General features: G+C 36.5%; 1 protein-coding gene across 1 annotated transcript; it reads right to left on the bottom strand.

Moving 5' to 3' along the window:
* Positions 1-9745: 9745 nt before the first annotated feature.
* LOC132803253 (uncharacterized) lies at positions 9746-10939 on the bottom strand. Its single transcript, XM_060815831.1, has 4 exons — positions 10793-10939; positions 10425-10506; positions 10281-10364; positions 9746-10185 (listed from the first exon to the last, which is right to left on the bottom strand). Exons 1-4 carry the CDS (start codon positions 10937-10939, stop codon positions 9746-9748), a joined length of 753 nt encoding a protein of 250 aa, XP_060671814.1.
* Between the last annotated feature and the right edge of the window lie 2599 nt (positions 10940-13538).

Here is a 13538-nt window from a genome sequence, read left to right as displayed (position 1 = left end):
GCTTAGAGAGTTAGTGGATTATAGAAAACATCATTTGCATACATTTTTGTGATCATGGATTGACTCTCTCATCGTTATTTTTATTTTTACTTCATATTTCACTACAATTCTCTGAGAGCTAAATCATTTTTACTTAAAGAGAGACTCTTGGGTAAAAGGGTGCGTTAGTTGGTTTCTATCAATTTGATCAATTTTTCACATCGGAAAAATATTGATCGGTAGGTCAATTAATGGACCGAAAGAGTTTTTTCAACCTTTATAACCAATCGGCCAGTTGGCCAATTTTCGATTTGGATGTGCCTTAAATATATGCTTTTAAAAAAAAATAAACAACTTCATGAAAGAAAAAGTTTATTTTTAGCCTGATTTATAATTTATTTACGATTGTATTGTCCAATCAATATCTTGAAAATTCCAATAACTTACATGATTAATTATTAATATAAGAATCCACAAGCTTTAAAAAAAAAATAATAAAAACATCTAGAAAAAATTAAAATAACATCTAACCTAATCAAAAGCCAAATTAAAACAAAAATTAAAACAAAAAACACTTAATTCTCACTAATGGTGAACCACCACCAAAGAACCCCAAAGAAAATGTTTTATAAAATAAAATAAACTAATAGAATTTAATGGGAAATTCATAAAGCAAGATATTGTGAGTGCTATTCCAAGTATAAGTGTTGATTTCATCCTTTTCGTGGCATATTTACACTCCATAATCTTCTTCCACACTGCTTTTCTTCTTCTTTTTTATAGCAACAATTTTTGGAGATGCTAACTCAACACTTACAAATGGGTGGTGGAGTTTTAGAGTCATCCCCTATTTTTTAACACACTTTATTCCAACCTCCATAACAAGTGAAGAGACAAAATTGATAGAAACGAGAGAGAAAGAGAGAGAAAGAGAGAGAGAGAGAGAGAGAGAGAGAGAGAGAAAGCAAATCTAAAAGAAAGATCAAAAGGCAGGGACTAGGAAGTGAGCAACAAGGAGAGAAAGATTGTGCATATCTGTGAACAAAAATGAGAAAGATAAATTTCAGAGGGAGAGGAGATGGGATCTGATGTATTCTTAGAACTAAACATATAAAACCAGTCAATTTCAATGATTGGCAATTTCCAAACAATGGAAACCATCATCGATCGAATCTTCTTGGTAGGCATTGGTTAACCGACTAATGGGATATAAGTCATTAGCAATAGTTGGTTGGTTGGCTCAAGTTAGATGGTTTTCTGCACATCCCTGCTCCCGAGGCTTTTACCTTCTCAAACATCTCAAAAACACATTTTCACATCATATTGGTTGTTACTCTGAGACTTGTTACAATAAAACTTGGAAGAGTGGATCCTTTGCAAGGGAGGTTTTGAAGACGGACCTGTGTGTGTCTTTGAGAGGAACAATGGTTGCAGTGATCGGGGCTTGAGATCATTATGTCTAGAGTTAGAAGTCTAGTCACTATTATAGGGGTGAGGAATTCTCCCAAAAATTTTCTTGCCTCTGTGCCGCCTAGAGCACCAACTCCAGTTAGCCTTCCCATGGGCACACCTTGCACGTCAACGCAGCGGATTGTCATAGCGGAATCAATGTGCAACACGTGCACACTCTGGACCCGAGGCTCCAACCTTGGGCTACCTCACAACACTCGTAGTTCGTCATGAGGTTTTAGTATGCCATTACCAAGCATACTCACACAACCACACAACCCGAGGGTCAAGTATACCTCACCGCACACTCACACGCACACACACAATGTAAAGGCAATCATAAGGGACTCACAGTTTACTGGGTGTCTACCTTACCCCAACCTTTTCATTCACATAAGAAAACAAAGATTACAAAGCCCTATCACACGGATCACCACATACTCTTTCTCTAATGGATTGAATTATGAAGTTGGTGTCTCATCCTCCCATTGGTACTCCTATACATACAAGTAAAGTGCAACTAACATCCCTAGTTAGATGGGATAACAATTAATCATTATCACTAGTTGCATGGGATCACAACTTACTCTCCTAGTTGTGCAGGACTCTTCAAACCAGTGACCTCGCACCACCCAGCTCTGGTAGTTATCCGCCCCATAACCACCTGCCACATGGCATGCATCCATGATGCCACGTGTCCTCTTTGGCCATATCCTTATCCTTTTGAATTTAAATTCATATCCGTTTGAACTTAAATCCATCTCTTTCAAATTCAAACTCACCTTCAAATTCGAACCAAAATAGGGTTGCAACAACCCTTCTTGATATCCACATATCAAAAATTGCAACCACTTTGTGAATTTCCACAAAATCCATATCTTAGGCACACTTCAAAAATGAAGCTTATCCAACAAACTTAATTAACCCTCCCGCATTTTGTGCTTGGCAAATCCTGAAAATCATTGCCCTTATGCCTTTTGCGTGCTCATGTCTTGCAACGTCACCCGTGCCCAACTCAAACAACCATGCGCCCCTTCTCATGTGTGCAACTAGTACCTCCTCTCACCCAGCAGCTTCATGTCTCGCCACGCTTGCCTTGGACCCATTCAAGCATGCCACTGCATGTTGCATCTCGACTCACTGCCTGCACAGTTGCCATTAAGCCATGCACCATGCCCTAACCCTCCTCGGCTTGTCATGCTTGCTTAGTGCACTTGCATGCATGCTCTGCCCATGCACTAGTCTTGGCCATCAGGCACATGTATCTCTGCGCACATGTGTTTGCTGCTCATCCAACCTTTGCCAATGTCCACACGGTCTTAGTCATGTTTTCCCATGATGCACAGTCCATCATGCATCTTCTTACCAACACCTCCTTGTGCCTTCGGTTCGTTTTGCCATGTCTATGCCAATGCCACTTGCCGTGCCACCCACACAGCCTTACACTTTTTGTAGCAATGCCATGTGCTAACCTCCTTAGCACACCAAGGACCTAACCATGTCTCATGGCTTCCATACTTGGTCCCCCATCCGATACTTAAAGGGCTAACAAACCTCCCCCACCTAAGCTTGACGACACCCTCATCGTCAGGTGAAGCTCCAGATGTCCACTCGTCCTGTCTTCGCAAGACCTTCTTTTGGTATTTGGCTCCTAAGATCCCCCAGCCTTAGGAGTAGAAAGTAATTCTTCTGCTACACATCCTTTCCTTCTCTCGCTTTGTCCGTTGAGCAAGCTAGCACCTGCAAATACAAAAGGAATTCTAGACCACCATCTTGGTCCGATCCAAGAACATCACCCATTGGATTAGGAAGTGTCCCATCCACCACCTCCTCCATTGAGTCGATTTCGTCAACTAGTTCTTCCATTAATCGGTCCGATCTCACATCTTCCATAAGCGAAGCCAGGAACAACTCCATTCCATTCCCCAACCCATTCTTAGGTTGCATAGAACTCACCTTCTGTGGCTTCATGAGATGCTCTCCCCTTGTCAAGATGTATCCCACAATATAAGAACATCTCAGCCCATCAGTCACAATGGTTTTATTACGATAAGGGATCAAACTTACCTGAGTTTCGAGGCAGAATTCCAACACAAGTATCATGTCATAGTCTTGCATGGGAACCACCAAGAAACTACTCTCTCCCTCCAACATTTCGACTTTCACATGAGCCTTGGCCAAGCCATCCACCGGCTATGCTTCGGCATTGAAAGGTTTGATGTAGCAAGAGTGAGGCCTAACTCAAGCCCAAATCTTCCACCTTTCTCTGCGCCACTAGTTCTGTATATAATCTGTATCGAGCAAAGCAATCACATCTCTGCCATTTACCCACACTTCAACATAGAACAACCCATGCCGCAAGTCTAGCTTCTTCGCGGTCGCAATGTTCACGAACTGTAATGGTGCCACTTGTAATGGTATATCATCATCTTTCACATTGTCACTCTCCATAGTAGCCAATGTGTTAACATTCTCCCTCCTAGGGCAATTACTAGCAAAATGAGATCCTTTACAAATAAAACACCTTACCCTGGTGTTTTGGCCTTCCATCTTGGGTTTCGAAGACTCCCCTGTCTTGCTTACATTTTTGCCGCCCCTCTTCTTGTTTCCTTTAGATTTCTTGCCATTTTCGATCTTCCCAGAAGACGATCACACTGTCATGTACTTGAAATCCAACAAGCTATCAACAGCACTAATGGCAACCAGCAAGGTTTGCACTTCCTGGCTCTTGAATTCAGCCTGCTCCCCACCTTTGCAGACCTGACATAAAATTCAAAAATTTATCCTCTTCAGACATGTTCTTGATGTCTAACATCAAAGAGCTGAACTATTTCACATACTTTCGGATTGAGCCAGTATGTTTCAACTTCTTCAAGGCCTCTCTTGCCACCCAAGCTATATTGCCTGACCAGAACTGATCTCTCAATTCTTTCTTCAACCTGTCCCACATCTCTATCCTCGAACGGTTAGAGTTCTCATCATCCTGTAGTCAAGTCCTCCACCACAATTTAGCATCATCCACCGAGTACATGCTGGTGACTGTCACTTTCTCATGCTCCAAGCAATGTGCAGCAGCAAAATACTGTTCCATGTCCCATAAGAAATTCTCTAGCTCGTTTGCATTCCTAGCACCATTAAAAAGCTTCAAATCCGGGACTTCGATTTTAGATGGGATTATCTCAATTGATGATGAAAATCCACCTATAGTCGACCTTAGGACAGCCATTAATGTCTCCAAGGATTTTATCTTAGCCTTCATGTTATCGCTAAAGGACATCAAATCCTCGATAACCTTCACAAACTTGTTATTTGCCTCTGCCACAAATGACTCAAGGTTACGTGCTAGAGAGTTCAAACTGTTTGCAGCCACATCTATACGTTCCGATAGACTCACGATTGAATCTGAAGAAGTAGCACCCACCAATTCTTCTAGACGGGTCACACGCTCATGTAGGGCCTCCATTGTTGTACCACCAGCCATATCTACGCAACAAATGTCCAAAAATCTTTCCAAGTATAAACTATTGGTGTTAGTAAGGAAACTATGAACCTACCTTTGGTGCAAAACAGGTTTAAACACCAACTTTGTTGTCTCAATGAGGCTTTGATCACAACTCCTTGGTATCAACCTGGCTCTGATACCAACTATCACGGGGGTGAGAAATTCTCCCAAAATTTTTCTCACCTCCATGCAGCCTAGAGCACAAACTCCAGTCAGCCTTCCCATGTGCACACCTTGCACGTCAATGCAACGGATTGTCACAGCGGAATGAATGTGTAACACATGCACACTCTCAACCTAAGGTCCCAACCTTAGACTACCTCACAACACTCGTAGTCTGTCATAAGGTTTTAGTGTACCACCACCAAGCATACTCACACAACCACACAACTCGAGGGTCAAGTATGCCTCATCGCACACTCACACACACACACACAGAGTGTATAGGCAATCACAAGGGACTCACAGTTTACGGGGTTACTACCTTCCCCAACCTTTTTTCATTCACATAAGAAAACAAGGATTACAAAGCCCTATCACACGGATCACCACAATCTCCTTCTATACTGGGTTGAATTATGAGGTTGATGTCTCATGCTCCCATTTTTACTCTTATACATACAAGTAGAGTTCAACTAACATCCCTATTTGCATGGGATAACAACTAATCATTATCCCTAGTTGTATGGGATCATAACTTACTCTCCTAGTTGTGCAAAACTCTTCAAATCAGTGACCTCGTGCCACCCAGCTTTGGTAGTTATCCACCCCATAACCACCTGCCACATGTCATGTGTCCATCTATGCCACGTGTCCATCAAACTCACCTTCAAATTCGAACCAGGATAGGTTGCAACAACCCTCCTTGATCTCCACATATCAAGGCTTGCAACCACCTTTTGAATTTCAACCAAATCCATATCTTAGGCACATTTAAAAAATGAAGCTTATCCAACAAACTTAACTAACCTTCCCGCATTTTGTGCTTAGCAAATCTCAAAAATCATGGCCCTCGTGCCCCTTGCGTGCTCATGTCCTACAGCCCTAACCCGTGCCTAACTCAAATAACCATGCGCCCCCTCGGATGTGTGCAACTATGCCTCCTTGCACCCAACAGCTTCATGTTTCACCATGCTTGCCTTGGATCCATTTAGGCATGCTGCATGTTGCATCTCGACTCGCTGCCTGCACGGTTGCCACTAAGCCATGCACCATGACCTAACCCTCCTCGGCTTGTCATGCTTGCTTAGTGCACTTGCATGCATGCTCCGCCCATGCACACTAGTCTCGGCCATCTAGCACATGTACCTCGGCGCACATATGTTTGCGCTCATCTAGCATTTGCCAATGTCCACACAGTCTTAGTCATGTTTACCCAAGATTCACAGTCCGTGATGCATCTGCCTACCAACACCTTCTTGTGCCTTAAGTCCGTTTGTCGTGTCTAAGCCAATGCCGTATGCCATGCCACCCACACAACCTCATACTTATTGCAGCAATGCCGTGTGTCAATCTCTTAGGCACACCAAGGACCCAAGTATGTCTCATGGCCTCCATGCTTGGTTCCCCATCCGATGCTTAAGGGGCTAACAGTCACCCATTATCTTGATGACTAGGAATGTTAGTAATATTTCTGTGTGACTATTTATTTGAATACTGACTTAGTAGATTTTTAGATTAGAGGTGGCGAGTGTCACCCATGATTTTCCCATCTAGATTTCCACATAAAAACATGTGTACCTCATTTTTATTTTTCTGTATTTTATATTATTGCATTTTAGTTTTATACTATCTGCTCTAGAAGGACTGAGTCCTCACCTGTTTACTTTTTCTGCAAATTTATTTTTTACTTGTGGAAAGATTGAGTCCTTATTGTTTATCTTATTGGATTTATATTTTAGGTTTATGGGACAATCGAGTCTTGACTACTAAGATATATACAAACTGTGGATATGTAGCTTTAGGTTTAGAGATGCTATGGCATATGACTTTGCAGGTTCCTTTTATTTCAGTCATAAAAAAGAAGCTAAAGTTTTTGAAAAGTTTATTCAACCCCCCTTTTGGTTTCTTTTGGATTTTCAAAGATTGATTTAGTTGGTACAAACTTTGCGATATATATTTAATTTATTTTATTTTATTTTATTTAAAAAAAATCATTTAAAGGTCTTTATCCCAACAATGAGAAAATAAACTAAATGAAACCAAAAGTAGCTTATCAGAAACTATGCCAAATGTTTTTTTGGGAATAACCCAATTAGTAATGACCACTAATGATAATCCTAAGTTCTAGGTTCAAAACTTGATGCTAAAATCTCTCATATTTAATTTATCACAAAAAAAGAAAGGGGGTTGTACTAGATAAGGTCATATTCTTTTTCTTCTTTTATCCTTCATGCGATAGAGGTGTTGATAGGAGTAGTGGCAAAAACCTTTTGGTTGTGTTTGGTACGCAGGATAGGTTCGGATCGGACAGGATTGGACAGGACAGGTCCGGATCGGACAGGATAGAATAGTGCAGTCCTATATTTGGTATAGTTCCGGACTAAATGGTGGACTGGTTGTTCCATATTTGGTGCAGGATTAGACTGGATTGGACTATTTTATAATTTTTTTTAATGAAAATTTATAAAATTCGATTTATAATTATAATAAAAAATAATATATTTAATTAATATTGTAAATTGATATATTTGTATTTACATATAAAATTTCAATTTTTATTACATCCACAAACTATATTAATTTATAATTTTAAAAATAAATTATAATTAAATTATAACATAATATTTTATAAATAATAATTAATAAAAAATAAAGATAATTAATGAAATTTTGTAATTGTAATTGTTTATTTACATTGGAATTAAATTGTAATTTTTTTTTATACCCACAAATTACTTTTAATATATGGTTTTAAAAACCAATTAAATTGATATTATAATATATTAAATCATATGTACAAATAAAAAAACATAACATCATATTTAATTAAGAACTTGTTAATAACTACGATTTCACATACTTGTTTGCATACAAATGTATATATTTGAGTTTACACCGATAATTAGTTATATGCGAAATAAATAAAAACACCCATTGATAATAATCCAAACAAATAGCTGATTATACAACCATTACGCCACTCATTGTTCAAGTTGGCACGTGTATGTGCGGTGATATGTTGTATTGGATTTGCCTCATTTAGATTCCTCATCATTTGTTTTACATACTTAGCATATGCTATTTTAGCTTCTTCGGTTGTATTATAGGTTTGATATAAATTATCCTTAAATCCTTGGACTTGTTGATGACATTCAGGCTAAGAATTATATATCCCTAGTTGTCTACCTTTAAATACAACATAAATTCTTCTCCTTGCCATTGAATATTCCTGCATATTATATTAAATTATAACATAATATAATAATATAATTAAACAAAATGACAATGCATTAAATCAATCAAGTGCATATTAATACACTAAAACATAGCACATGCTTCATAAAAGTGTCTTTACATGCATAATTAGATACCAACATCCATTACCATACCACATATGTCCATAAACAACCATACAACATATGTCCATAAAGTTCAAATATAAGTGTTCCTAATTATCATCCCCTCATACATAGGCTTAAATATATGATCCACAACGATACTTAGTAATTTAAAAATTTCCTAGCAAATTCAATCTTGCCTGCATCCGTCCTAATAATCTTAAACACCTTAACATTCGATGGATCCAATCTCATTGGCTTAGAGATATCGAGATTGTCATCAGCAGAGAAGCCTAACCTGTCAAGCTCCATAGCTAAGTATTGTGGATAATCGGCTTCAGATTTATCTAACTTTGCAGCCAATTTATCAAACAATTTCTCTGCTACATCGCCAAACCCGCTCACAATATCATCATCCTTCAATCCAGATTTTCTCTTACCTTTTGATTTAGGTCGGGTGGACGGTTCACTATGTATTTCATTCATAGACATAGGAGAACACACATCATTAAATTGTTTATTCCCACTATCAAAATTCCAATCATTGACCATATCAATTGGAGTTTGTGCTCCATGTCCTGTTGCCCGATCCTTTCCAAAAATTGTAGCAAACCTCTCATACATCGGAAACGATTTACCTCTCCATGCCTTTGCACTTGGATTACTCTAAAATAAAAAAAAATAATAATAAAAACAAACTTTTAATTGTAAACAATAGAAAAACATACTTCAAGTTAAAAAATTCAATGAAAGAAGATGTCCAATGTTTCAAAACCTGCACATATGCTTTCCAAACTTCGTCACTCTCAACTTCCACAAATTTAAGAGAGTCATTCCATCCAAACCCACTTTTGTTTAGCATATCGTATATTATACCGTATTGCTTCTTCCACTTTTTCAATTTTGACTCAATGTGTGGATTTGCTCGCAACCCTGAATTAGGACATATCTCAGCTAATTGCCTCTCAATCATAGCACTTGTGCCAGGCTTGAATGACCTGTGTCACACCGCTGCCCACTAGCTACAACCTCATCTAAAATAAGCAGCAAAGCATCTTCTTCCCTTTTACTCTATATTCGTCTAGATTCGACCCCTCGGATATCATGACTGCTACCTCCAACCTCCATTTCTATCGAAAATTCACATTTTTATGATTTCAACAATACAATCATAGCAAGCAAATAAGCAACAATCATTGACGGTTGACAACAATGGCACAAAATATATATTGGTTTTCATACAAATGATCCAAGATGTTTAACAAAAAATATAAAATAAAACAATTAGAGAAGCATTAAAGACAACAATCGACCACTAATGACCACGACGACATCTCCACTCATCAAACATTTGCTTAGCTAAATCATCTCTCCAGTGGGTCCATTGGTCCGATGAAGAAATCGATCCTATAAAGTCATCCTCGATATTAACGTCAACATCATCACTCCTATCAAACTCAACTTCCCCAGGATCAATTATCATTTCTCTTCTAATACGATTATGTATAAGGCAACATGCGGTAATTATCTTGATTTGTGTTGCAATAGGATAGAAAGATGGACTTCTTAAAATTGCCCACCACTTTTTAAGAACCCCAAAACATCTTTCAATGACATTCCTAGCAGATGCATGCTTCATGTTGAAATACTCTTCATGATTTATGGGTGCACAACTATCTCTCCACTCAGAAAGGTGATATCTTGTTTCTCTATATGGTGCAAGAAACCCTTCACTATTAGTGTAACCAGCATCCACTAAGTAATAACAACTTAAAAAAAGAAAAAACATATCTCCTATTAGTGTATGCAATGTTGACTACTACAATGTAAAACTTGAGAATTAGTCTTACCGGTTTGTACCCTTAACCCATTTGGCCTACTTAATGCATCTCGGAGTACTAGTGAATCCGAAGCAGAACCTTCCCAACTAGGTACTACAAATATAAATTTCATATTTGGATTACATACACCTAAAACATTTGTGGCTATCTTACCCTTTCTTGTTCGATATCTTGGTTTATCGTTTTCTGGGATATTCACTTTAATATATGTTCCATCTAAAGCTCCCAAACAATTCTACGTCATTAACAAAGTTACTAACATCAGATAATGTTACAAATAATTCAACTATAATATAAATAACCAAACAATTCCACAAACATACCATAAATACTTTCCATCTATCATCCAAACAATTATCTAATACAGGTTCTGGTTGTCTCAATAAAGTCTTATGTAAGCGTAGTACTCCATGCAACACAGAATTAAAATATCTACTAATCATCTCTCCCGATCTAAAAAATCTAGTGATAACTGTACGATTCTTTGTATGATGAGCAATTATGTGTAGAAATATACACACTTGCTCTTCCAATGTAACAATGCCATCACTTTTAACATATCCATCCTCGCATAATAACTGACACAAAGTATCAAATGTTCTCCTATCCATCCTAAGCTGACTAATACAATTAACATCATTGTCTAACAGACTATTTAGAAATGACATACGCAATTTTGCATTTCTAGGTAGTTGATTCCTATAACCTCTAACATGTCACCTTATATACGCCTAGTACATATACATAAACAAAAGCAACATAAATGCCGTACAAAAAGACTCTAATTGTGAATCATTTGGAAGCAAAAAGAATGCAGCAACTTTTCTTCGATCCATATGTACTACAAAAAAAAAAAAAAAAAAAGAACAAATATATCAAAAGCACATTATATTTAAGACACATAATTTATTTTGGATGAAATAGAAACAATTATTTATGGAACTAAGAAAAGATAAAAGAAACATAATCATTCCCAAACTTTTTTGTTTCATTGATTATAGCAATGAGGTAGGATTAAAGATTAAAAAAAAAGAAAAATATGAACTGCATATTTAATATTTATTTACATTTATGTTCTACTAATATTTTTTTTTAACATTTGTTAATTTGTAATCAAATAATATACTTCATAATTGTTATATTTAATACGTATTTTATATATTTTTATTTGTTTATAACATGTTTTAAATAAATAAGGCATCAATTTCATAACCTCATTTCAATAAAATGGATCGGCTCAATAGGGTGTGTTTGATTGTGCCAAAGATATATTTTTAGGTGACATGGAATTAGTTTTATTATGGCAATATATATAGATAGTATATTAATATATAAGGAATTTAATAAGAGTGTTATACAAGGTACAAACAACTAAATCCAATTTCAAATTAATGGCTCGGATAGCATGCCAATGGAAAACTTCAACTGTAGCTAAACATCATCAATAGCAATCCAATGGAAAATACCAAATGAGCAAACATCAGAGATTTTCCTAAACATAAACTGTAGTCAAACATCATCTCAATGAAACGTATAAATGGAATTATTTTCCACATCCAAGAACACGAGATAGATTTTCTTCAACCAAATACAAAGAAAAAAGACCTAGCAGAAAACCAACAAAGAGAAAATTAAAACATTTGATCAACACCACTTTAAATATGCATTTTTCGGCTAACCAAGCTTTTTTGGCTGTCAGGGATCGAAGTTTCTCAACCACTCGTAAGCTGCACTGCCTCGTTGTCCAACCGATCCAAATCACAAGATAAGTCTAAACTACAGAAAAAGAAAGGCATTATTAATAACAGATAAGGTCTAAAGTACACAAAAGAGAAAGGTCCTATGTAACACCAGAAATTTGTCCTAAATAGAACGTGGAACCCATGGAATTAGATTGTGTTGCCTTTGAAATTCTTACATTTACTCATTAAAATTAGTTTTCTTTTGTTTTCTTTTTTGGTTTTTTGTTTTAAATACTTTTATCATTAGCTAATAATTATATTTCTGGGGGCCATGATTAATAAAAATGTTTCTTTCTTCCCTTTTTTTTTGGCAAGCGTTATCACTGCTTTTTTTTTTTTGGAATAGATTTTAAATGTTAACACTATAATATTAATATGATTTGAAGGCGCATAAATGAAAGACATGATATTATGCTACAATGTGTCATGAATACGGTAATTTATATGAATAAATATTGATATAGCATCTGTGTGAAATCTATTGAGTACAACCCGAAAGTATACAACACATACAACAAACCAAAAAAAAAAAAAAAATTCAGTATCAGATACATTATTTTATTATCTATAAATGAAACTGAAACGCAAACGAATTAAAATTCACAAAAAATGTAATTGAGTTCTGAATAGCTACGACAGACAGATATTGCAATTATGCTTTTTCAAAATTCACATACTCAACCTCATGTGACCCAAATATACAACAAATGGAATCATTTTTACACTCCAAGTGATACTACATGATGGTGCCCCTGCAAAAATTTCCTCAATCCACAACTATATATATATATATATATCGAATGGCACAAAATTGTTTTCCACACGGCTTTTGACATGTTAGACATTGTTGGGGTACGTTTACATTTAATAATAATAACAGCAATGACTATTCCATGATATTGGATATAAATTTGTGAAAGCTTAGTACCAGTGTCTTCAACACCATATGCTGATCTATCTATTAGAAGCCTAAAACATAGACACAATGAAGAATGGAAATCTGTGTTGTTATTAAACTGCTACTAACAAAACATATTTTCATATTCCAATCATGTGCATCAATTGGTTCATCATTTTCTTCTTCTTTCTCTAAACCGAAGAACAAAACAGATATGTTAGCACTGCTGGCCTTGAAATCCAAAATTTGGTTGCCTCCAAATAGCCATATACTTAGTAGCTAGAACACCAACACCAGTTTATGCATATTTTCATATAGATTTGTTACCACTGCTACTAGCAATACATATTTTCAAAGTATCATCACAAACAGATTGAAGATCTAATTCTTTGCACAAAGACATGAACCAAATTAGATATAATTCTCAAACCAACATCACAAACAGAATTAGATATGCTAATTCTTAAAGTATCATCTGAACCGACACAAGCAAGTAAAAAATGGTTTATATTAATCTAGCCAACACATCATAAGCAACACATCAACAATAGGCAAAAACAGAACACTTACCTTCCAAATTTGATGCTTTAGCTCTAGTTTAAGCCTCCAAATTAAGCCTTCTTCCTC

This window comes from Ziziphus jujuba, chromosome 3 (assembly GCF_031755915.1).
Source record: "Ziziphus jujuba cultivar Dongzao chromosome 3, ASM3175591v1".
NCBI classification, from domain to species: Eukaryota; Viridiplantae; Streptophyta; class Magnoliopsida; order Rosales; family Rhamnaceae; genus Ziziphus; species Ziziphus jujuba.
This window is presented reverse-complemented; position numbering and strand designations above follow the sequence as displayed.